General features: G+C 36.2%; 1 protein-coding gene across 1 annotated transcript in view; it reads left to right on the top strand.

The window, feature by feature from the left end:
* The window catches only part of COL28A1 (collagen type XXVIII alpha 1 chain), a 178,608-nt gene that overhangs the window by 37,778 nt on the left and 113,239 nt on the right, over positions 1 to 27,591 (top strand). The window contains exons 12-15 of the mRNA XM_015134023.3: positions 8,090 to 8,158; positions 9,278 to 9,346; positions 20,234 to 20,302; positions 22,737 to 22,805. Coding sequence (XP_014989509.3) covers positions 8,090 to 8,158; positions 9,278 to 9,346; positions 20,234 to 20,302; positions 22,737 to 22,805 — 276 coding nt within the window. The remainder of the gene's footprint in view (positions 1 to 8,089; positions 8,159 to 9,277; positions 9,347 to 20,233; positions 20,303 to 22,736; positions 22,806 to 27,591) is intronic.

Raw genomic sequence — 27,591 nt, forward strand, 5'->3', positions numbered from 1 at the left:
CTTTTTCTCTTACTTAAGTAGCTGGTATTCAAAAAAGATTTTAGTTGGAGATTTGACATAATAGTTGTTCCAAACTCAGTACAGTTCACTTACTGGTTTGTATGTAGATTTACCTTGTGTGATCACAGTATTGCCAGTTATAATTTACATTACTTTTAACATTAAGTAACAACCAGGTAGACTTTATGTACCTGAAATAGCATGTGCATCAGCTTGGATAAATTATATTTCCTCTTGGCTTATATTTTATTTTAGAGATGCTTTGTCTTCATATGATGGATTTTCAGTTATGAGTAGATTGTAATTATATGACGTTTATATTTTTCATCCTGTAATAAAGATATGAATTTAGTCTGCGGTCATACAATTTTTCAAATACTTTAAAAGAAGAATTGAAAAGTTTCAAGAGGCAGTTTGGCATAGTGGTTGAGAGTACTGGCTTTAATGTCAAACTGCTGGGTTTCAAACCCAGTCGTATATTTTACTGGCTGTTTGATTTGGGCAAGTTACTTTACCTCCCCATGACTCAGTCTTCACATTCATGGGGTAAGTTAATAATAGTAGCTACTTCTTAGAGGTGTGGTGAGGATTAAATGAGTTAATACATGTCAGTCACATAGAGCAGCACTTGTTGCATAGTAAGTGCCATATGTGTTGGTCATTTTAATTAAGTAGTTAAGTATTTTGACAACTGTCTTTATACTAATGTACACTAAGTTTATTCTGATAAATTTTCTAAAAACAAGCCTTTTATAACACAACACTTCCTCTGAAATGAGAAACTTGGTGCTAAAAATGGAGCTTGATTTAACAAGTACTTGATAAATATTCACCCCTTCCTTCCTTCCTTCCTTCCTTCCTTCCTTCCTTCCTTCCTTCCTTCCTTCCTTCCTTCCTTCCTTCCTTCCTCTTTCCAAAAGGAGGCTTTCTTGACCTTTCTTCCAAATCTCTGTATACAGTTATCACTTCACTGAGTTTCAGCTGAGAATGTATCCTGACCATACTTGAACCATTCTGCACCTACAAAATGCTCATCTATCATTTTCTTCCATTTGGAAAGCATTAGATATATGCAATAAAACTTAAAATATTAAAGTTGGTGCCATACATATCTGGGAAATGATTTTTAAAAGTTGCTAAAACATCTTTGTAATGTTAAGAAAATATGATAAAATTGTTTATAATTGTATTATCAAAAAAGGGTAAAGTTCTGTCCTCAATTCAGTCTTGGATAACCATTTTTTATGTATTATCTTAGAGAAATGAAGGATTTGCTTTTGGTTAGAATCAGTACCAGGGATAGGGAATATTATTTGGTTTTCTTAGCTGAATTTTCCTCTTCATTGTGGTTTCATTACTCTTTCAGCTAAAAAAAAAAAAAAAAAAAAAAAGATTAATTGTGTCTGGGTGAATTGGTAGGAGAAATTGTGTAATAGGTACTTGATATCATTATGTGATTTATATACAGTTGCTCCTAGTTGAAAACCTAAGCAAACCACAGGGAACTCCAGAGGAGCATTTCTACACCCACAGCTCCTTCAACCTAGAACAGGTTTCCAGTTTTGTTCACCTCCCGCAGCTAGCAGAGCCCCTGCTCCCTAGTCAATGCTCAGTAAATGTTTGCTGCATGGATGATTGAGTGAACGACAGTAATGAGGTAAACATTGAGAATGCAAAGCTGAACAAAATCATATGCATCACCCCTACAGTCTAGTGGGGAGGAGATGGAGAACATTCAATGCAAAGTTGCAACTGTAATGAATGCTCAGAAAAAAAAAAAACCGGTGGTATCAATACTAAAATAGCGATTTCATCTTATCAGAAAAACCCTTCTTGAAGCCATGCTGCTTAACATAAGATCTGAAGGGTAAGAATCACTATGAAAGAGAGAGGTAAGAGCATCCCAGACAGACAGAATAGACTGTGCAAAGATTCTGTGGCAGGAGGAGCAAGGCAAGTACAAGGAATTCAACAAAAGCCAAGGTTGCTGGGGTGGGGAGCGAAGAGGTGACTGATGACAGATGGAATGGAGAGGCAGGGCCTTGTAAGGAACTCTGTCTTAGGGAAAGGCCTCAGAAGGTTTTACTCAGATTAAAATTAAAATTTAAAAATTGCTCTGCAGCAGTGGAGGGAATAAATTGGAGCATGCTAGAGTGGGTGCGAGTAGAGTACTAAGGACTTCGTTGTACTCTGAACAAGAGCTATTATCAGTTTGCTGTAGACTGGAGAGGTGTGGTAGAGGACTGAAGTGGATGGATTAGAGAGAGATTTAGGAGGCATACTGATAGGTGTTGGGATGCATTGCATATGGTGGCAGAGGGAGTGGGAGGTGTCACGAATGACCCCTAGGTTCCCGTTTGACACAGGAGGGATTCTGGTGCCCTTCCCTGAGGTGGAGAACACTGGAAGATGACTATATTGGGGAGTGAAAGATGACAATTTGTCTTTGGAAATGATGAGTCTCTTTTTGAAATTCTCTTTTTTCCCAACTCCCTACAAGACATCTCTATATTCTTTCACTCCCACCTGACTTAAAGGTTGGTCCTGTTCATGGTTCTGACCTGAGCATTCAACCTCGTTAATCACTCTAAACCGCACTGCCCAATAAGGTAGCCACATGTGTCTACTGGGCACTTGAAATGTGGCTGGTCCAAACTGAGATGTGCTGTAAGTATAAGATATACATCAGATTTCAAAGACTTAGCATCAAAAGATAGTAAAAAATAATTAATACTTTAAAAAGTATTGATTACATGTCAAAATGATAATATTTTCTATTGAGTTAAGTAAAATTTATTAATTATAATTTACCTTTTTTATTTCTTAATGTGGCTAGTAGAGAATTTGAAATTGCAAATGTGGCTCACTGTCTACTTGCATTGGACCATGCTGCTCCAGACAGTGGCCCTAGTGTCACCTTGTTTCTGGCCTGTTAGGCTCACAGGGCTGCTGACTGTCCCTAGAACATTTAACATCATTTTATGCCTCATACTTACTTTTGTTTCTTTTCTTTTCCATCAGATTAGCTATGATTCCTACTTCTTTGTTTGGATCAAACATCTCCTCTACTATATGAAACTTTCCCAATTCCTTAAGGTAGAATTAAACATTTCTGCCTCAGAGTCTTATGTATTCTGTTAATATCTTTATTATGCTAATTCACATGCTTGTGTTTTATTTTATATTCATTTGTCTCTCCAGGCAGATTGTAAGCTTCTGCAAAGTGCAGGTGCAATCTGATTTATGTCTGTAATTAGGTAACCTGATATTCAATTATACACATAAATTGTTATTTACCTATTATTAGTTTGCTGCTCAAAAAAGGTCTGGTGAATAACAATTAAATCTCTACATATTAAACAGGTGTTGTGTGACTGGTTATGACTTAGATGTTTTGCAGACAATATCTTGAATCCTCTCAACAATGCTACAAGGCAGATATAATTATCCTCATTTTGCATATGGAGATCTTGCAAAAGCTCAAATTGTTAGTAAATGATAGAACCAAGGTTCTACAAGACCAAATGATTCAAAGCCATGGTTTTTTTCCCTGTGACTCCATGCATGAAGAGCTGGGTGTGCTGGCTTACACCTGTAATCCCAGCATTTTGGGAGGCCAAGACAGAAGAATCACTTGAGGACAGGAGTTTGAAAAAAAACTCGAAACCCAAAACTTATTTCCTATGATTGTTAGAAGATTAAATGAGATAATGTATGTAATATGTCTGGGCAGTGCTGATAAATAGTAGGTTTTATTAAACATTGGCTTCCTGTCCTCTTGAAGCCCATAGCATGGGTGTTCTTGATTTCTGAGAAGGACCAAGGTGGTTTACCTAAACTTTTTGCTGCCTCCACACACGCTCACACTCACATTCACACACATTCACACTGACATGGAGGTAATGAGAAACAGATTCTTTCTGGGGCTACTCATTTTAACCCAGACCTCTTTGTTATACTTGCCTGTTGGTAAATGCCTCTGATGACAAATGAAAGTACAGTAGAGAAATAATTAGTAGTACTGTGGGCATGCAATCTTTTGGGCATGCAATCTCTCTCTCTTTGTGTGTATGTGTGTGTGTGTGCGCGCGTGTGTGTGTGTGTGTGTGTTGCTAAGGGCTGGGGTAGGAATATTAACAGGAAAGGAATCGTGCCTGCCGTCTTACCAGGGCTCTGCCATCTTGGCAAATTCCCAGAAATCATTCTGACTAGAGTGCTTACTCTTCCCTCCCTGTTTTGTTTTTACCCAGACAGCATATTTTAGAGTCAGGACCACTTTCTTTACTACCTCAGGATTCTCTGTAGGAAAGAAAAAGGGGAAATGGGAAGGGAATAAACATGACCTGTAGACCAATACTGTTTTGTGGATCCTACCTTGAGATACCAGGCTCCTGAGAAATAAATCTAAGCAAGTGAAATGTGAAGCTACATTGCTAAGGGGCTGTGTCCAGGTAAGGGAGAGCAATCCCTCTGTAGTCTTCAGATCCCTGTAACTCCCTTGCGAAGCAATATTAAGATATTACTCAGTTGCTCTTGGTACTTGATGAAGGCTAAAGGGATTTCATGGGCTTAAGGTAAGAGATCTGCTTCTACTCTTGATTCTCTTGGTCCATAGGTACCTGGTCAAGGTAATGACCAAACAAATTTCTTGTCATCAACCTGGGCTCTTGGTTTGTTTCTGATCAAACATCAGATAAGTACCAAGTAAGGAAGAACTTCCACTACTCAAAAAATCCTCAAATTCTCTACCAAATATATAATTTAGATGCCTTCTGACCCATTACAGAACCAATGCTACATATAGAAGGGATAAAAAATGAATAGAATAAGTGAATTCAGGGCCTTGTATTGTTATTATTATTATTTTTTTAGTCAGCCAAATTCAACAGTGGGTAGATGTTATTATTGTATTTTAATGGTATTATATATACATGTTATATAATATATACATACTTAAAATTTTTTATTTCAATAGTTTTTGGAGTACAAGTGGTTTTGGTTATATGAATGAATTATATTGTGGTAAGTTCTGAGATTTTAGTGAACCCATTACCCGAGTAGTATATGTTGTACCGAATATGTAGTTTTTTATCTCACACTCTAGTTTTAAATGGTATATTTTATCTCTCAAGCTGGTCCCTTAAGTTTAGGAACTATGTCTTCAGCTTCTTTGAATTTTACTTCATGGCATTCCACATAGCAAGTACCTGGTGTCATTTGCTGAGTGATAGAGACAGTCACTCATATGTGACCTGTATAACTGACAAGGAGATACCAACTTGAATGGGGAGCATAAGTTATAAGAAAAAGGCATTTGGAAGCGAAAATTTGGAATCTCTAGACAGCTAAATATTCTCTAGCACTTGATTAAACTGTGAGATTAAGTAAACGGGTCGGGCGCAGTGGTTCACGACTGTAATCTCAGCACTTTGGGAGGCCAAGGCAGGTTGATCACTTTAGGCCAGGAGTTTGAGACCAGCCTGGCCAACACAGCAAAACCCCATCTCTATTAAAAGTACAAAAATTAGCCAGGAGTGGTGGCAGGCGCCTGTAATCCCAGTTACTCAGGAGGCTGAGGCAGGAGAATTGCATGAGCCCCGGAGGCAGAGGTTGCAGTGAGCCGAGATCACGCCATTGCACTCCAGCCTGGGTGACAGAGGCAAAAAAAAAAAAAAAAAAGAAAAAGAAAAGAGAGAGAGAGACAATGAGAGAGAGAGACAGAGACAGAGATTAAGTAAACAAGTTCAAATTTAGTGAGAACTTTTATGTCTGATATTGTGAAGCAAGATAAATTCCATGGCTAAAAACATATAAAATGAGAATGTCAGTCACCTGGCTGCTCAGAAAACTTAATCAATATAGAAAAACAAGTACAACCTTAGGAGTTTAAGGGAAAAAATATTTGCCAGACTGACTTGTACGCAACAGGATGCACAGTAAGTACTTTTGAATTCAATCCACTTAAATATCAAAGGATCATAAATGTGGATGACTCATTTTGAGGCAGGATTCCTTTGTTTTAAATCACCCTGAGCCTGGGCATATCTTTTGGGGAGCTGGTTTGACTCTGACCCTTCTTAGCCCTTCTCTTTCCCTTTTGCAATTGGTCAAAGTCAACAGACTTTTTTTTTTTTTTTTTTTTTTAAATAGATGGAAGCTTGCTCTGTCACCAAAGCTAGAGTGTGGTGGCGTGATCTTGGCTCACTGCAACCTCTGCCTCCTGGGTTCAAGCAATTCTCCTGCCTCAGCTTCCCGAGTAGCTGGGACTACAGGCACATGCCACCAGGTCCAGCTAATTTTTTTTTTTTTTTTTTTTTGTATTTTTAGTAGAGACAGTGTTTCACCATGTTGGCCAGGCTGGTCTTGAACTCCTGACCTCAAGTGATTCACTTGCCTTGGCCTCCCAAAGTGCTGGGATTACAGGCATGAGCCATCACATCTGCTACAGACTTCTTAAAGTAAAGCAATGTCTTTACTATATCCACAGAACATTGCTCTGGTTACTAGGTGTCCCTTCCAAAATCACAAGCTTCTGGGGCGAATTGAGACTTTAATATTTCTGAAAATTCCTTTATCTCCCATCATCTCAGAGAAGGCTTGTTTCACTTTCCTGTTTCATTTTACTGTTGGTTAGTGAAAGCATGAAGAGAGAAATCTTTGGGTTGAATGAAATTTTAAATAGCAAATATTCATTAGCTGAAACATAAGAGTGTTCAGAAATCTTCCTTAGCATAAATTAAAGGTACATGTGTGAATGTAAAAAACTGGAAGGAAATATACGACAATTTTATAGTATTAATAGTTATAGATAGGTAATTTAAAATTTTCTTTGCATGCATGCTTTTTAATATATGACCATTTTCTACAATGACACATATTATTTTGATAAACAGAAAAAAATAATATTATGAGAAGGGGAACTGGAGTCAATAGCCACTCCCCTTCCCCTATCATCATGCTACAGGGCTTAAAGCCCGAGAGACCTAAAGAGCTGTAACTGTGTAAGTGGTATTCAGGTGTGAGTTTGGGCTGGCCAGGTAATCTCTCTGGGACTCAGGTTTCTCACCTGTGAAATGTAGGGATTTGAGTGCAATGGTCGCATCTAGTTCTAAAATGCCTCAATTCTATTATGGGTCTGCCACATCATAGGCTGTTATTATTTCAAAATGCTCTAACTTTGAGTAACAGAAATCTTGAATAATAGTGGCTTAAATCATAAGAACTCTTGCTGTTGAGTAAACAGAATATTTGAAGACAGGTAGTCCAGGACTGGATCAGTTGCTCATTGAGGGTATCCAGGAGCCAGGCCTCTTCAACTGCTGGTTTTTGTTCTAGAGATTGCTGCCTCATAGTTACAAGAGAGTTATCACATCTCTATGTAGGAAAGAAGAGGCAGAGGCTGTTTTCTCCTTTGCATCCAGTAAGGTCCTTCACATCTCGTTTGTCAGAATTGAGCCATGTGACCAACTGAGATAAATCAGTGACAAAGGAAAGGAGATTCCCATCTTGCATTAGGCCAATGATCATTCATACTACACCTCTGAGAGCAAAGAACAGCTGCCCACTGACTGACTCAATTAGGGGTTTATCAGCAGGGAAGGAAAGCTGAGAAAGGACAGCCACAGGGGAGGAAACAAAATATGTCTTCCAGAGCACTTAAATATTTGTGAATGAATGAGTGATGGCCACGTTATGCCTGTTATGACTCCTGAAAACACTTGACTTTATGGGCCCCTTCCTCCATAAAAATATTTAAAAATTATATTTATGAATGCAAGCTGGATTCATTGTTATATAGTCATTATGTTTATTTTTATTTTGAATCAAAAAATTACAATTGGAACATATTTGCAGGCTCCTAAAAGTATTGAGGACCCAGACACTGTGACTACTGTGCCTAGTGGATAATTTGATCTTGCGTCTGTGTTTTCTTTCCAGATGAATTGTAAAAAATTGAGGGCAGGCATGATGTACTAGATTTGTTGTTGCTCTCAAGGCCCCTATTGCAAAAGCATACATCTAAGAGCTGCTTAATCAATACTATTGAGTTGACTTAACATATAACTGATGTCACTGTTTCTTCCTCCAGGGTGAGCCAGGTCCTCCTGGTCCTTATGGTTCTCCAGGAGCTCCTGGAATTGGACAGCAAGGTATTAAGGTAAAGATACTTGTCTTTTTGCCCATTGATGACTATTGAATTTATTGTAGGGCCTGGGGGAGCTGTGATTTGAACTCCATTTGGCCTAAACCCAATAGACACAAGGAGGCTTCCTGAAGTTACTTCATTTTATATGCTTGGACACAGCAATGTGCTTGTCAGGGGCAGTTACCACAAGAGTAATTAATGTATTTTAAAATTTTGTTGGAATGAAAAACTTACTTGTCTCCAAATACCCACCCTTTTACCAAGGTACATGTAGTTCTGTTGAGTTTTCATGGACTTTAAACATTTACATGCAAATATGTTATTGGTAAGTGAAACAGCTTAACACATCAGCAATCATGGTTCACATTGAAAAAGCATAAAGGGACAGAAATCATAAGGGCCACGGCAATGAATAGGTCAATGTTGGCAGAGAGGTTTATAGAGAACTAGAAAGGGAAGGAAGGAACATCCATCCTGTGAGGCTCTACATTATGCAGGATATAATAAAGCAGAAGTGCCTATTTTGAATGGCTTTTCTAAGTGGTTGTGACAGTAAGATTTTGATGCAGGATTAAAATAGGAAGCAGTACAAAACAGTGTACTTTGAATGTAATTGAATATCCCCATGTATAGCATTTCAACAATAAGCACATTGAGACTCCAGGAAAGGTGGAGTTTATGTTGGCAGAGTTATGGAGAAGTTTTCTGGAAGAGATGAAGTCTGAAAAGAGCTTAAAGGAGAGGTGAAGTAGGATAGAGTGGGGACAAGGAAGGGGTGACATTCCTGGATGGTGGCAAGAGGACAGGGCACAGCACACGCATTGTCAGCTTAGTTAGCTCAGTAACAAAATGCATTGCCACACAGTGTGTCCTGCCAATTCTTACACAGTATTTTGTGAAAGCTGAAAATGCTGAATTACATTTGGACAAGAAGAGATAATAAACATTTTAGGGTAATTTGTTCACTTAAATTCGAGCTATTTCTCTTCGTCTAGAATTTTTTACCTTTATGAATATGCAAATTTTGTCTATTTTGCTATTTATCCTTGTTGAAATTTCGAGATAACTTTGTGCTATGTTTATTCTTTATTTAAAATCTCAAGATTTCATTCTATTATTTCTTTCTCTTAGGGAGAAAGAGGCCAAGAAGGAAGACCGGGAGCTCCAGGACCCATTGGAGTTGGTGAGCCTGGACAGCCAGTAAGTAGCAAAAATTCTAGATGGAATGAAAAGGACAAATATAGTTTTTGCTTGTTCTTTCTGGTTAGAATAAAGAGTCAAATTAATCCACCTTGTATCTACTCTATTTATTTATTTTTTTGGATGGAGTCTTACTCTGTCACCCAGGCTGGAGCACAGTGGTGCGATCTCGGCTCACTGCAACCATCACCTCCCGGGTTCAAGTGATTCTCCTGCTTCAGCCTCCAATTAGCTGGGACTACAAGTGCACGTCACCAGGCCCAGCTAATTTTTTTGTATTTTCAGTAGAGATGGTGTTTTTCTTGTTGGCCAGGCTCATCTCGAACTCCTGAGCTGAGGTGATTCACCCGCCTCAGCCTCCCGACCACCTTGTATCTTTATGAGCAACAAATGAAAATAAATATGAAAGAAGCAGATCCAAGTGCTATTTTTCACAACACTTGAAATAGAACTATGTATATATGTATATGTGTAAATATATATGATGTTTACAACCAACTCTCTTTTACTGTAACTTCTTACAAGATTAATCAACTTGAACAATCTTCTTACAAGATTAATCAACTTCTTTCTAGGAAGAAGATCTGGACTCAAGCCTAATGTTTATACTTTATAATGTATTTCTTTGTAACCACAAGAAAAATCACTGAGAATAAAGACTTGGCTCATTATCTAATCCATGAGTATGCTCTAGAGTTAGGATTGATAATGGTAGACAGATAATACCTGTGTTATTCACAACATCTCTTTTATGTAGCTTTGAAGTTTACTGTTGTTGGAGAAGAAAAAATTTCTATTAAAAGACATTTGGAGAGGAAGTAAATAAAATATGATATTCTGGTATAAGAAGCTTGTTAACTTTTCAAGTAATCATTATTCTCCTAGGGAAAAATAGTAGCTGACTCACTTAGGTACAAATAAAAACAACTGATTGTGGATAGCTGGTCTTTGAAGTTGTCTTTTCACTGCATAGTTCCTCACATGTGTATATTCACAGAAACATATACTTTCTTACTGCAGTCTGTGAGTGAAATGGCAACATATTGTTTAGGTTTAGGCTTTTCACTAATGTCTGAATATACTAATTCAAAAAAGAGAGCATCATATGGAAGAAAAATACACTGGATTAATCATCTAGAGATCAGTCATCTAGTTTCAGTTTCCACTAACTAGATAGTACCATTAAAGATAAACCACTAACTTATTTTGTTCTCTGTTTTGGTTTTGTGTTTCTGCTTAACAAACTTCCTCAGGACTTAGTGTCTTAAAACAATAATTTGTTATTTCTTATGATTTTGCAGGTTGACATGAGAGTTCTGTATAACTTGAAGTCAGATGGAGTGCTAAAATGGCTGGAATGTTAAAAATGGCCTCACATGGCTGGCAGTTTGGTGCAGGTTGTTGTCTGGGAGCTTAGCTGGGGTTGTTACCCAGAGACCTCAGTTCTCCTCCACATGGGCAGCTACAGGTGGTTGCTTGGGCTTCCTCACAACATGGCAGCTTAAATCCAAGCAGGAGTGTTCTAATAGGCAGAAACCACTCATCATGTGAGGCTCAGCCTCAGAAATTATACAGCATCATTTCTGTGACATCTAAAATAAGCCTAGGACCAGCTCAGATTCGAGTGGAATAGAAAAAGATTTCACCCCCTTATGAAGAATATCAAAGAACTTGTGGATGTATTAATTTAGCAAAGTCTCAAATTTTAACTTCTTTAAAATTAAAAGATTGGGTTCTCCTTAGGTCTATGATTTTCAGAGCTGGAAGCATTCTGAAAATGTCAAAGAAATAAATCACAATTATTATTATTATTTTAGAGAGTCTTGCTCTGTCGCCTAGGTTGGAGGGCAGAGGCATGATCTCAGCTCACTGCAGCCTCTGCCTCCCAGGTTCATGTGATTCTCCTGCCTCAGCCTCCCAAGTAGCTGGGATTACAGGTGCCCGCCACTACGCCTGGCTAATTTTTGTAGTTTTTGTAGAGACAGGGTTTCACCATGTTGGCCAGGCTGGTCTTGAACTCCTGACCTCAGGTGATCCACCTGCCTCGGCCTCCCAAAGTGATGGGATTACAGGCATGAGCCACTGTGTCCGGCCTAAAAAATTTTTAAATGTAGATTGATGATTGTTTTTTCCAAAGAACTTTGTGCTTTGCTATTATGTATACCTTCCAAACTCAGAACTAAACTTAAGAATGAGTTTCACTTATTCATTGTTGTTCTTAAAATGTTTTTGTTTTTAAATAATGAAATATTTTAATCATACTGGAAAATCTAGAGAATGAGTTGGTAAACCTCTACTAGGTAGATAATTAAACTTAGTACATTTACTACTCTTGCTTTAGATTTTCTTTAAAAAACATAAAACATTATGGATACAGTAAAGTCTCCCTATCTTTTTCAGACAGTAGAAGAGGAAGAAACACTTATCAGCTTATTTTATAAGGCCAGTTTTCCCTTGACACCAAAACAAAATACTAAACATACATAAGAGGAAAACTACAGACCAATATCCCTTGTAAATATGATAGACATAAAAATTCTTAACAACATGCTGGCTAAATAGAATTCAATGTATAAAAAGAATTGTACAGCATGACCAAGTGAGGTTTATCCTATGGATGCAAGTCTGGCTTAATAATTGAAAATTACTCAATGGAATATACCATATTAATAGGCTAAAGAAGAAAGATCACATGTGATCACACCAAATGACACAGAAAAGCATTTGACAAAACTCAAAACCCTAATAAATGCTGATAAATCTCTCATACGAACTCAGAAAATTAGAAATAGAGGAAGAACTTCCTCAATTTCTATGAAAAATCTAGAGCTAATATTACGCATAATAGTGAAAGAATGAATGCATCCCTCTAAGATCAGGAACAAGACAAAGATGTCTGTTCTCACCAGTCTTATTCAACACAGTATTGGAAGTTCTAGCCAGCACAGTAAGACAAGAAAAAGAAATATAAGGCATTGGTATAAAAACAATAAGTAAAACTGTCCTTATTTGCAGATGATATGATGGCCTCCATAGAAAATCCCAAGAAATCTACACGAAAACCTCCTAGAATTAACAAGTGAGTTCAGCAAGGTCACAGGATACAGTATCAACATACAAAATCAATTTAATTTCTGTATCCTAGCAATGAACACATAGAAACTAAAATTAAAAGCACAACACCATTTTTAATTGCTAAAAAAGAAAAATACTTGGGTAGAAATCTAATAAGACATGTATAGGACTTGTATAAAACTACAAAACACTGATGAAAGAAATCAAAGAATACTTAATAAATTTAGAGACATGTTTATAGATCAGAAGACTCAACAATATAAAGATGTAAATTCTTCCCAAATTGATGTAAAAGTTTAGTGCAAAAGGTTTTGATATCCCAGCAAGATTCTGTTTAGACTTGGACAGGGATATTTTAAAATTAATATGGAAAGACAAAAGAGCTAGAATAGCTTTTAAAAAACTTCAAAAAGAATGCACTTGGAGAAATTATACTAACTTATCTGGTCTTAAGATTTATTATATAGTCACAGTAATGATGACTGTGTGGTATTGGCAAATTATAGAAATACGATCAGTGGAACAGAATAGAGACTCTAGATTCAGACGTACACAAGTGTAGTCAACAGATTGCAAAAACAATCCAATAGTGGAAACATAGTCTTTTCAACAAATGGTGCTGGCGCAACTGGATATCTGTGCTAACACAAAAAATGAACCTCAATTTAAGTCTCGCAACTTATACAAAAAGTAACTCAAAATGGATCATAGATTTAAATATAAAATGTAAAAACTATAAAACTCTTAGAGTAAAACATATGAGAAAATCTTTAGGATCGTGGGCTTGATGAAGATTTCTTAGACATGTCACCAAAAACATGATGCCCCCTAAAAAGTAATTAATTGGACTTCATCAAAGTGGTAAATGTTTGCTCTGTGAAAGACTCTGTTAAGGGTCTAAAGAGACAAGCTGCTGATTGGGAGAAAATATTCACAAACTACAAATTTACAAAGGATTTGTATTGGGAATACTTTTTAAAAAAAATTCTCAAAACTCAATAATAAATCAAAAATCTAATTAGAAATTGGGCAAAATATCAAATATATATACATATCTCAAGCATATATACATGCACATACACAACTTGGTGTGTATGTATCTATATATGTATACATATACTTGTATATATTTTTACATATTTTGTTTCTATTTTGTGGTTACTAAACTTTAATACGTGTTCTTTTTATTAACTTTCATTTTAGGTTCGGGGTACATGTGTATGTTTGTTATATAGGTAAATTGCATGTCACAGCGGTTTGGTGTAGAGATTATTTCATCATTCAAATAATAAGCATAGTATCTGATAGGCAATTTATCCATCCTCACCCTTTTCTCACCTTCCACCTTCAAGTAGGCCCCAGTGTCTGTTGTTCCCTTCTTTGTGTCCTTGTGTTCTCAATATTTAGCTTCCACTTATAGGTTAGAACTTGCAGTGTTTGGATTTCTGTTTCCGAGTTAGTTTGCCTAGGATAATGGCTTCTAGCTCCATCCATGTTTCTGCAAAGGACATGATCTCATTCTTTCTTATGGTTGTGCAATATTTCAAAGTGTGTAGGTACCACATTTTCTTTATCCAGTCTACTCTTGATGGGCATTTAGGTTGATTCCTAACAGATTTCCTTGACTAACAACTTTGAAATGTCATGAATATTGCCACCCGCTCCTGAAAAATATACTGACCATATGAGACTTTTACTTCAATCATTTCTTCCACTTTCAGAGTATTATTCCTATTGCCTGAGTTCTACCTTATTTTCATCCTACCAAAATTATTTATTATTATTTTTGAACTGTTTAAAGTTAGTGTTTGTATAATTTTACCCATATATTTACCCATTTCTTAGATGACATAGCTTCCTAAATTTCTCTTTTCTTCTTGGCTGATTTATTTTTTCAATAAATACTTTTTTTCAGAAGATGTTTTCAGTAAAAGTATGTTAGCACTAAACTCTTTCAGCCTTTGGTTGAAATGCCATTGTTTAGTTTGCTTTGTAAGAATAATTTAGCTGGTGCAGTCTGGATTGTGTACTAATTCCATTGTCTGCTGGCAACTATGGTTTCTGTTTCCATGTTTTTAGTCTGTTTATAATTTCTTGTAGTAATTCATTTTTGCTTTAGGCTGCTTTTGCAATATTTTTTTTATTCTTTAGATTTCCTGTAGAGGAATTATGATGCACATAAGTGTAAATATATTTTCACATATATTTTTTCAGATTTACTGTTTCATGAATCTGAGGACTCCATACTTTAAAAAAGTTCTTAGTTATTATTTCTTCAAATATTGTCTTTCCCCATTCTATTTATCAAGAAATCCTTCTAGACATTTGGTTGCAATTGGATAGTTTTCTCAAATCTAATTTATAATCCACAAATTTATCTTCATCAGGTTATAAAATGTTCTTAACTCATTCACTGTAAGTTAATAAGTATTTTAAAAATTCTTAAAGTTATTTTTAAAAATCTGCCTTTTATTAACTATATTTATTATCTTTTTACTATACTGTTCTTGTATTTTCCACTATTTCCTTAAGATCATTAAGTATTTAAAGTACTGGCTGGGTGTGGTGGCTCACACCTGTAATCCCAGCACTTTGGGAGGCCAAAGCGGGTGGATCATGAGGTCAGGAGATTGGGACCATCCTAGCTAACAGAGTGAAACCCCATCTCTACTAAAAATACAAAAAAATAGCCAGGTATGGTGGCGGGCGCCTGTAGTCCCAGCTACTCGGGAGGCTGAGGCAGGAGAATGGCATGAACCCGGGAGGCAGAGCTTGCATTGAGTCGAGATGGTGCCACTGCACTCCTGGGCAACAGAGCGAGACTCCATCTCAAAAAAAAAAAAAGTATTTAAAGTACTTCTTTTTTGTCTCTATTATTTTATTCTATTATTTGACATTCTTGAGGAGGTTTACATTGTATTAGTTTACTTTAATTCATTGTGAGTTATTTTCTTTTATGTTTTGTACTTTGCCATCTGAATTATTTTCAGCTGGGCTTTAATTGTGGATCCTAAGTTTTCTTAGGATTTGAGAGGAGTTTGTGTTCGTATCTCTTATGTACTCCAGGGATCTCCTTGATGCTAATGTCTTGACTAAGGTGTTCATGAACTACTTAGATAATGTCAATTGAAATCATAAACTCACACACAGCACAGGACCAGCATAGAAATATTTAGTTATTATGAGCCGAAGTCAAGCAGACAAGATTCTTGTCATTCATATCGTTTTGTTGATGGGATGGCTTTTTTCTACTTTGTTCTTTCATTGAGTATATACAGATGCTCTTTGACGTACAATGGAGTTACATCCTACTATACCTATCATAAATCAAAAATACTGTAAGTTGGAAATGCATTTAGTGTTGGTAACACTGAAGATGGTTCCCAACTTACAATGGTTTGATTTATATATATATGTTTTACTTTATGAGGATGCAAACACAATGTATTCAGTAGAAACCATGAGCCCATTGTAAGTCATAAGGAGATCCTTGATTTACCATGGGGTTACATGCTGACCAAACCATTGTAAAATCCAAAAATCTTAAGTCGAACCATCCCATGTTAAGTTGGAAACTGTCTCTATAAGTTTGTGGGAATCTCAATTTCTCAGTTATAATTCTGTCTTCATTTTCCATTGCATGAGCCAAAGTCTTTGCTACTGTTTCTTCCTTTAAATCTCCTAGTCTTCCTACCACACAAACACACTTTTCTATTCAGGACATCTGTTGCACCAGCTTAGATGCTTACCTAAGATACTTGACTTATATGCTAGAGTTTTCGAGTTTTGATTCTCTCTTTTTGAACCCTGTAATTTCTCTTATCTTCTTTGGAGTCTTCCATGCCTTTAAAATTCATCTTAAAAAATGTATATTACCTGTCTTTCTGTTTGTAGCTGAGAATTTTTAACAATATTACCAGAACATGAAATGTTTGCTTGCTTGCTTTCCAAGTCATAATTACACAGAGTTATACTTAATTGGGAACTAAAATCATAACACAGATGGGAAAGATCCTAAATAATGTATCAAAACGTTGCATCAAAATGTCATTATAAAAAAATCAACAATGTGAATTTTTTTTTTTTTTTTTTTGTGAGACAGAGTCTTACTCTTGTCCCCCAGGCTGGAGTGCAACTGGGCAATCTCGGCTCACTGCAACCTCCACCTCCTGGCTTCAAGCGATTCTCCTGCCTCAGCCTCCCAAGTAGCTGGGACTACAGGCTCCAGCCACCACACCTGGCTAATTTTTGTATTTTTAATGGAGATGGGGTTTTACCATGTTGGCCAGGCTGATCTCGAACTCCTGACCTCAGGTAGTCCACCCACCTCAGCCTCCTGAAGTGCTGGGATTACAGGCGCGAGCCACCATACTCGGCCAACAATGTGAATTTTTGAATTATTTAGAAGTAACACAAACACTTATCTTAGGACTGACAAAGGTTCTACTGAAAGTCCTTTACTTCTGTGTCTTTGCCTGAATTATTTCAAGTGTTTCATATTTACTACTCTCTTTTCACTACCACACTAATATAAATCTGTTGATAGATTGAATTAATATTCTAGCTCCGAGACCTACTTTTGAACTGTCATCTGTCATCTTTATGTGATTACCACTAGTGTTGTGCTGGTCTGGTAGACGTAACTGATCCATAAAAATTAAATTGGTTAAGACTGTCAGGGTGATCTGTTTGTTTTTTATGCAAGGTTATTCAGAGCACTGTAAATAAAAAAATAACCCCTGAAAGAGAACTGTAATTACTTTGAGATTAAAAAATAAAGTACATGGCAATGTTTGAAGATAATGGACAGTTACTATTATTATTGGCATATTTATTTCTAATGCTCGCAACGCATATTGAAAGCATTTTTATTTATTATTAACACTATTGAGATTACTATGGAAAGTAATAAGATGAACATAATGAACAATCATATTTTATCCCGTTGTTAATGTCTGAAATAAAGCATTTCACTGATCAGCCTGTGTTAACGGATAATTAGATTCCTTCATTATTTATTTTTTATTAGAGGTGTTCGTTAGAAGCCAAGTAAGTATGTCATAGTTGTAATTGGTTCTCATGGCCTTAGGAAGGACACTGAGTTTTTTTAATAGAATGATTTCTGTCTTTTAAAAATAATCTTTTCGTACTATCTTAATAAATTAAACTATAGCTCATTTAACCCAAGTACCTTCTACTTCTCTTCTCTGGTTAATGATCATCTTTCATTCTGAGTGTTTAACTGGAAGACTTGAGAATATACTGATGGTGTGGAATATTGCTCTGATGGTTTATAGAAATTACACTTTGGATCGCTGCTTTTTTCCCCTAAATGGTTGTCCATGAGCATTAACTCTCTGTTCTCAGCAGCTTTGAATACTTGACTCCTTAAAGCTTCCAATATTTTCACCTCCACCTTAGCTAACGTACTCTAGAAGTGCAGAGAATGAAGGAAGATTCAGTGTTTATTGTGTGCAGCATGCTTTTTACATATTGTTTAATTTAAATAACTCACTCTGGGAATGCCTTTATTTGTAAAAAATTCCATGAAAGGATGTTCTTAGCAATTAAAAGTAAAATAATTTGGATAATAATAACAGATATTTATTGAGTGCTTAATCTGTAAAAGATTTAAATCTCTCTGACTTAATCCTTATATGAACACTTGTGGTTGAGGTAGATACTATTATTATCAACATTTTGAGGAGGATGCTGTGCTTCGCAGAGATTGACTTACTTGTTTAAGGTGAAACTGCTAATATGTAGCAGAGCTGGGACTTGAACCTCAGTCCAAATGACACCAAAATCTGCTTTTAACTATTATGCAATACTGTCAGTTCCATGAGACAGGGAGCAGTTTTGTCTGCTATCCCTAGAACCTAGCAAAGTGCCTTTTACCTACTAGGAGTTTGGTATATCTTTGTTGGATGAATGAAAAAAGTTGAGTGAACTGGAAAAATACTTCCTTACATTTTTAATGTAAGTTGTGTTTTTTTTTAATTTGTCATATTATTAGGGAAAAAATAATTTGTCAATGTTTTCTTTGTTAAAGTATGTGTTTTCTTTGTTAAAGTATGTGATGTTGCCTTGGCACTTTTGGTTTAGTTTGCAATCTATTAATAATTTGGCTTAGTTTGTAATCTGTTAATAATTTTCATGCTCCTATTTATTTTTCTACTAGGTAATTGCTCTGCCAGTAGAGTAAACTGTCATGGATATTGGTGCTTTCATTAAGATCTCGGAAGTGTTAAAAGCTAGGTTTCTGTTAAGTGCTGCAATTTAAATTGAGTAAGATGTTAGCTTTTCCTTTTAATTAAAGTCTTTACTAAATCAGTATGTATAAATACTAAAGAAGATTGTCTTGCAAAATGTAAAACATTAGAGAAGGACAAAAAAATTAAACACTGGCAAACAGATCTTTTTCTTACGAATCTGTAACTGTGATCAGTCGCTGACGAGTATAATGCTGCATCCTTGTTCTGCTACTGGGCTTTAGCAGAAAGCATGTCTTAAATCACCCTGGATTACTGTATCTCCAGCCCAAAGATCATTCAGTGGCTGTAGAGTGCTGGTTTAGGAACTTGTGGGAAAGTTGGCAGACTTTGTTCCATCATGGGTTGATTTCTCTGGCGAGTGAAGCCTAATTATCGTTTAGATTCATCAGAGAAAAAGCTTCAGTTTTTTCTTCTAAGATTCTTGTTATAAGTTCCTTTACTACTTTTTTACCTTCTGGCCAAGAAGAAAAGGAGAGAAAAATTATCGTCTTTAAAAATTCCTGATTTAAATGAAAACCTCACTATTACTCTTTTATTTTTCCATTAGTACATTTTCTGCAAGTCCATTCCAAAGCCTGAGACTGTGTTTCTCTTAACTCATGTGAGAAGTCATCTTTCCTAGTGGCTTTCTGAGCAATAGTTACATGAACTTCTTAATTTGAATCATTGCAATTGAAAATCATGTTTCCCCTTAATGATCTTATCAAGATTTCAATTTGCATATGAAACTGCCTGTGGGTTCAACCAGTTCCTGAAATAATTCAAGTTTTAATCCAAATTTATCAGTACAGAAATTAAAACACATGTAAACAGCACTTAATGCTTTCAAACAGCTGTGTGATGATTTCTTCACAGCACTCCCCCGATAATTAAATTACTAAATCACTCTGCATCCTTCTCTGGGCCACACTGTTCTAGATTTTTAGCATTTCCTCAGATAATTTATTTCTTAATTCTTATTTCAAAGCACCATTTAATTTCCATTTTCTTCTACTTTGAGAACACTGGAATAGAACATTTTATGCCAATCAAATGGAACGAGTATTTAATACAATGGGAATATTATTCTTCATAGCTCAACAATTCTACTGATCAGTATGGAGATTACTAGAAGGATTCTCAGTAAAAATTTAAATAGAGCTACAGTCATTAGCCATTTCTTGGTATTCATGGGAGATTGGTTTCAGGACCTCTGTAGATATCAAAGTCCACAGATGTTCAAGTCCCTTGTATAAAACGGCATAGTATTTGCAAATAAACTATGCACGTCTGGTATACTTTGAATCATCTCTAGATTGCTTATAATACCTAATACAACATAAATGCTGTGTAAATAGTTATTATACTGTAGTATTTAGGAACTAATAAAGTAGAAAAAGCCTGTACATGTTTAGTACAGATCCAACTATCCATTTTTTCTTCTTTTGCATGTGAACTGAAATATAACCATTCTCTTTCTTCCTCTTTCCTCCCTTTCATCACTCCTCCTTCCATTTTCTCTCTCCTCCTGCTCCTCATTTTCTCCTATCCTAACCAGGGTCCCCGTGGTCCTGAGGGAGTACCAGGAGAGAGGGGCTTACCCGGAGAAGGATTTCCAGGACCAAAGGTAACAATACCTTCAGTACCAGGAAAAGGTGCTTTGTCTTGCATGCTCATGAATTACAAATTTTAAAAATGTGTCCTAGCCAATTTTTAGAAGTTAAGTATTTTTCTGACCATCTTTATTCTGTTAAATGAAGGAATATGTAATTTTCCCTGTAATGTGAAAGTACAGTAAAATTTGGAACTACAAATAAGTAATTGAAAGACTTCTACTTCATGTAATTACTACACATGAAATTAGAAAAATCTCTTAAAGTAGTTTGCAGTCATTAAAGCCACAGTGATAAATAACATCCTTATGCCCAGAAGTTAAATCATTATGTGTAGCTATGGCAGTGCTTTGCTCACAGCTTTGTTTGTGAAACACAGATAAGAAACCAATCTGTAATAGTACTGCCATCAATATAATAAGAAAGAAGATTTTACCACAGGAACAAAATGTTACAAAAGACCTCCTTTTTACCTGGCCATTGAGAATTTCCTATCATTTCCCGTATATAATTCTTGAGCTCAAGTTGTTCTGTACCAAGGGTTGGCAAACTTTTTCTGTAAAGGGGCAGATAGCAAATATTTTAGGCTTTGTGAGCCATATGGTATCTGCTGTAACTGCTTAACTCTGCTGTTGTAGCTCGAAAGCAGCCATAAACAGTGTATAAATGAATGAATGTGACTGTTCCAATAAAACTATATTTATAATAAAAAAAAACAGGCAGTGGGCTGAATTTGGCTTGTGGGCTGTAGTTTGCTGTCCTCTGCTATAGGCAGTTTGTATATAATCTTTGGCACATTTGCTGAAGGCCACGTTAAAAAGGGTTTTCCAAAATACTTTGAGCAGCATCGACAATGTTTCAGAGTATGTAAAGATACATTTTGGAGTCCTTCTTCCTTTATTTCCAAAGTCTTCCCTCAAAACACACACATGCATATACACACATACTGCCCAGAGAAGTTCATGCAGCTTTCTAAGTGGCTGAGACCCTCCACATCAGTCATTCCATCAGGTTACTAAGATATGACCTTCTCAGTATGGCCTCATGCTCTAAAAGTGCATTTCATTCTCAGCTTCTTCCACCATGATCAATATTCAATTACCTATGAGAATCCTAAATCTCTACTAGAGGGAAAACAATTAGATAAAAACAAATAATTCATCCTCAGTTTGAGTGACAAAGATGCCCTTGTTAACAAACACATTTTAATTTGCCATGATAATGGAAATAATATGTTGGATAAAGGGATATTACTAACACCTCTGACTAATCACAGTATCACTATCAGAAGACAGGTCAGCGACTTGGCATGACATCACAGAAAATTTTATAATACACAGTTTGAAATTTTTTTGGCACTTAGTAAATTTCTATTTCTATTTATGTGTAGCCCAAATAATCTGAAAAATTCAAATAGAATTATTTCTCTTTAAAATCTGTGTTTTTTAAAGAGAAAGAAATAAATGGGAAATGAATATGTGAAACATTAAGAAGAGTATTCCAGGGTATTTCATAACAACAGGTTCAACATACTTTTATATCATATAAAGTATCATCATACGTTAGTGATACTCTTGTATGTAATAGCTCGTGGGCGCTGACCTCTATCTCATCAAAGAAAGAACACATCATGTTCTGTGCTGTTATAGGGTCAAGTATATGCAGTTATATTCTGTGGTAATGATCAGAAGAACCCATTAGTCAGAATATTTCATTCCTCAACCAGTCAGACCAATGGGTGTTCTCTGTATGTGCTATTTGGGGCTAATTTGTAAATGTTCTTTGATTTTACTCTTGGTTCTAATAAATTTATTAAATGAATGCTACTTCTGATTGATTATATGGTTTATTTTTCATAAAAATGCATGAAGTATTATGACAATATAAATTATATTAAGGACAGAGTTGTTCACTTAGGTCATGTAACTATAGAAGCATATCCAAGAAGATTTTCCATGAATTCTTTTAAACATAAATTTTCAATGAATGTTTATAAACACAGACAAAAAAACTTAGTGATCTAATCCTAGCAAGTATTCGTTCACATATTAGTATGAGAGAGAAATTTTCCTTTTGTGATGGACCCAGTTTCAGCAATATTAAGAAAAAGGAGGCTTGATCCAGCTAGTTACACTACGTGATTGATTAGGTGCTCCATTTCCAGAATATTTTTGTTTAAATTGGGAACTGAGCTCTTTTCTAACTTCAGGGATGCTACATATGTGTTTTGCTTGGATAGCTTCCTTCTTGTTTAAGTGTTATGACTAATGTATTTTTTGCAAGTTGCAAATCTCAGAGTCAATTAGAATTACCCGTTTGTAGTAAACAATGACTATGGATGCTTGATTTAAAAAATAATTTTGAAGCACAATTCATAGTATTTGTAATGTAAACTCTTAAAATTCGGATTTTGGTTGGTGCATTGATATCCTTCCCTTGTACTTTCAGGGTGAAAAAGGTTCTGAAGGACCAACTGGCCCACAGGGATTACAAGGCCTGTCAATCAAAGGGGACAAGGTACCGTATAATAGGGTATACACTAGAAACAATGCCAATAAAATTGTCATCGTTTTTTATGTATGTACATTTCTGAACTATATACATGACAACCATGCCACACAGGTATCTGGTTAATTATAAATCTAGTATGTTCTTTTTTTAAAATTAATTTTTTTTTTATTTCCATAGGTTATTTAGGAACAGGTGGTGTTGGTTACATAAGTTCTTTAGTGGTGATTTGTGAGATTTTGGTGTGCCCATCACCCAAGCAGTATATAGTGAACCCAATTTGTGGTCTTTTATCCCTCACCCTCTTCCCATGCTTTTGCCTGAGACCCCAAAGTCCATTGTGTCTTTTTTATGCCTTTGCATCCTCATAGCCTAGCTTCCACATATGAGTGAGAACATACGATGTTTGGTTTTCTATTTCTGAGTTACTGCACTTAGAATAATAGTCTCCAATCTCATTCAGGTCACTGCGAATGCTATTGATTTATTCCTTTTTATGGCTGAGTAGTATTCCATCATATATGTGTATATACACACACACACACACTATAATATATGTATCATAGTTTCTTTATCCACTCATTGATTGATGGGCATTTGGGTTGATTCTATGTTTTTGCAATTGCAAATTGTGCTGCTATAAACATGTATGTGCAAGTACCTTTTTCGTATAAGACTTCTTTTCCTCTGGATAGATATCCAGTAGTGGGAATGCTGGATCCAATGATAGTTATACTTTTAGTTCTTTAAGGAATCTCCACACTGTTTTCCATACTGGTTGTACTAGTTTACATTCCCACCAGCAAGGTAGAAGTGTTCACTGTTCACTGCATCCACGCCAACATCTATTATTTTTTGATTTTTTGACTACGGCCATTCTTGCAGGATAAGGTGGTATCACATTGTGGTTTTGATTTGCATTTCCCTGATCATTAGTGGTGTTGAGCATTTTTTCATGTTTGTTGGCCATTTGTATATCTTCTCTTGAGAATTGTGTATTCATGTCCTTAGCCCACTTTTTAATGGGATTGTTTGTTTCTTTCTTGATAATTTGTTTGAGTTCATTGAAGATTCTGGGTATTAGTCCTTTGTCAGATGTATAGATTGTGAAGATTTTCTCCCATTCTGTGGGTTGTCTGTTTATTCTGCTAACTGTTCCTTTTGCTGTGCAAAAGCTTTTTAGTTTAGGTCCCAGCTATTTATCTTTGTTTTTATTGCATTTGCTTTTGGGTGCTTCATTATGAAATCCTTGCCTAAGCCAATGTCTAGAAGGGTTTTTTCAATGTTATCTTCTAGAATTTTTATAGTTTCAGGTTTAGATTTAAGTCCTTGATCCATCTTGAGCTGATTTTTGTATAAGGTGAGAGATGAGGATCCAGTTTTATTCTTCTACATGTGGCTTGCCAATTATTACAGCTGAATTATTCCAGTTGAATAGGGTGTCCTTTCCCCACTCTATGTTCTTGTTTGCTTTGTCAAAGATCAGTTGGCTATAAGTATGATGGTTTATTTCTGGGTTCTTTATTTTGTTCCACTGGTCTATGTGGCTGTTTTTATACCGGTACCATGCTGTTTTGGTAACTATGGCCTTATAGTGTAGTTTGAAATCAGGTAATTGATGCCTCCAGATTTGTTCTTTTTGCTTAGTCATGCTTTGGCTATGTGGGCTCTTATTTGGTTCCATATGAATTTTAGAATTGTTTTTTCTAATTCTGTGAAGAATGATGGTGGTATTTTGATGGGAATTTCATTGAATTTGTGGATTGCTTTCGGCAGAATGGTCATTGTCACAGTATTGATTCTACCTATCCATGAGCATGGGATGTGTTTCCATTTGTTTGTGTCATCTATGATTTCTTTCAGCAGTGTTTTGTAGTTTTCCCTGTAGAGGTCCTTCACCTCCTTGGTTAGGTATATTCCTAAGTATTTTATTTTATTTTTCACGGCTATTGTAAAAAGGGTTGAGTTCTTGATTTGATTCTCAGCTTGCTTGCTTTTGGTGTATGGAAGAGCTACTGATTTGTGTACATTAATTTTGTATCTGGAAACTTTGTTGAATTCTTTTATCAATTCTAGGAGCTTTCTGGAGGAGTCTTTAGGGTTTTCTAGGGAAATAATCATATCATCAGCAAACAGACAGTTTGACTTCCTCTTTACCAATTTGGAAGTTCTTTATTTCTTTCTCTAATCTGATTGCTCTGGCTAGGGCTTCCAGTACTATGTGGCAGAGGGGTGGTGAGAGTGGGCATGCTTGTCTTGTTCCAGCTCTCAAAGGAAATGCTTTCAGCTTTTCTACATTCAGTATTATGTTGGCTATAGGTTTGTCATAGATGGCTGTTACTACCTTGAGGTTTGCTCCTTGTATGCCAATTTTGCTGAGAGTTTTAATCATAAAGTGATGCTGGATTTTGTCAAATGCTTTTTCTGCATCTATTGAGATGATCATGTGATTTTTGTTTGTTGTTTTGTTTTTTTGAGGCAGGGTCTCACTTGTTGCCCAGGCTGGAGTGCAGTGGTACCATTTCAGTTCACTGCAACCTCCACCTCACAGGTTGAAGCAGAAGGCTCCTGCCTCAGCCTTCTGAGTAGCTGGGATTGCAGGTGCCCACCACCACATCCAGCTAAATTTTATATTTTCAGTAGAGATGGGGTTTCACCATGTTGGCCAGGCTGGTCTCGAACTTCTGATCTCAAGTGATACACCTGCCTTGACTTCCCAAAGTGCTGGGATTACAGGTGTGAGCCACCGTGCCCAGCCTGTTTTATTCTGTTCATGTGGTGTATCACATTTATTGACTTGTGTATGTTAAACTCATCCCTGCATCCCTGGTATGAAACCCATTTGATCATGGTGGATTATCTTTTCTATATATTGTTGGATTCAGTTAGCTAGTATTTTGTTAAAGATTTTAGCATCTATGTTCAGCAGGGATATTGGTCTGTAGTTTTCTCTTTTGGTTATGTCCTTTCCTGGTTTTGGTATTAGGGTGATACTGGCTTCATAGAATGTTTCAGGGAGGGTTCCCTTTTTCTCTATCTCATGGAAAAGTGTCAATAGGATTGATACCAATTCTTTGAATGTCTGGTAGAATTTTGCTGTGAATCCGTCTAGTCCTGGACATTTTTTGTTGGTAATTTTTAAATTACCATTTCGATCTCACTGCTTGTTATTGGTCTGTTAAGGGTATCTACTTCTTCCTGATTTAAGCTAGGAATGTTGTATCTTTTCAGGAATTTATTCATCTCCTCTAGGTTTTCTAGTTTATGTGCATAAAGGTGTCCATAGTAGCCTTGAATGATCTTTTGGATTTCTGTTTGGATTTCTTTTTGATTTTTGGTGCCAGTTGTAAATCTCCTGTTTCATTTCTAATTGAGCTTATTTGGATTTTCTCCCTTCTTTTCTTGGTTAATCTTGCTAATGGTCTATCAATTTATCTTTTCCTTTCTTTGTCTTTTTTTTTTTTTTTTTTGAAACGGAGTCTTGCTCTGTCCCCTAAGCTGGAGTTCAGTGGCACGATCTCGATTCACTGCAAGTTCCGCCTCCTGGGTTCATGCCATTCTCCTGCCTCAGCCTCCCAAGTAGCTGGGACCACAGGCGCCCGCTACCACACCCGACTGACTTTTTTGTATTTTTAGTAGAGATGGGGTTTCATCGTGTTAGCGGATGGTCTCAATCTCCTGACCTTCTGATCCGCCCACCTTGGCCTCCCAAAGTGCTGGGATTACAGGCGTGTGCCACCACACCCAACCAATTTATCTTTTCAAAGAACGAGTTTTTGTTTCATTTATCTTTTGAATTTTTTATATTCAATTTCATTCAGTTCTGCTCTGATCTTGGTTATTTCCTTTCTGCTGAGTTTGGGTTTGGTTTGTTCTTGTTTCTCTAGTTCCTTGAGGTGTGACCTTAGATTGTGCTCTTTCAGACTTTTTGATATAGGCATTTAGGGCTATGAACTTTCCTCTTATCACCACCTTTGCAGTGTCCCAGAGGTTTTGATAGGTTGTGTCACTACTGTCATTCAGTTCGAAGAATTTTTAAATTTCCATCTTGATTTCATTTTTGACCCAATGATCTTTCAGGAGCAGGTTATTTAATTTCCATGTATTTGCATGGTTTTGAAGGTTCATTTTGGAGTTGATTTCCAGTTTTATTCCACTGTGGTCTGAAAGACTGCTTGGTATAATTTCAATTTTCTTGAACTTATTGAGGCTTGTTTTGTTGCCTTTGATATGCTTTATCTTGGAGAAAGTACCATGCACTGTTGAGTAGAATGTATATGTTGTGGTTGTTGGGTAGAACGTTCTGTAAGTATCTGTTAAGTCCATTTGTTCCAGAGTATAGTTTAAATCCATTGTTTCTTTGTTGACATTCTGTCTTGATGACCTGTCTAGTGCTGTCAGTGGAGTATTGAAGTGCACTACGGTTGTTGTATTGCTGTCTCTCTCATTTCTTAGGTATATTAGTAATTGTTTTATAAATTAGGGAGCTCCAGTGTTAGGTGCATATATATTTAGGACTGTGATATTTTCCCGTTGGGCAAGGCCTTTTATCATTATATAATGACCTTTGTCTTTTTTAACTGTTGCTACTTTAAAGTTTGTTTCATCTGGTATAAGAATAGCTACCCCTGGTTGCTTTTGGCATCCATTTCCATGAAATGTCATTTTCTATCCCCTTACCTTAAGTTTAAGTGAGTCCTTATGTGTTAGGTGAGTCTCCTGAAGTCAGCAGATAGTTAGTTGGTGAATTCTTATCCATTCTGCAATTCTATATCTTTGAAGTGGAGCATTTAGG

Source organism: Macaca mulatta, chromosome 3 (genome assembly GCF_049350105.2).
Source record: "Macaca mulatta isolate MMU2019108-1 chromosome 3, T2T-MMU8v2.0, whole genome shotgun sequence".
Taxonomy (NCBI): Eukaryota; Metazoa; Chordata; class Mammalia; order Primates; family Cercopithecidae; genus Macaca; species Macaca mulatta.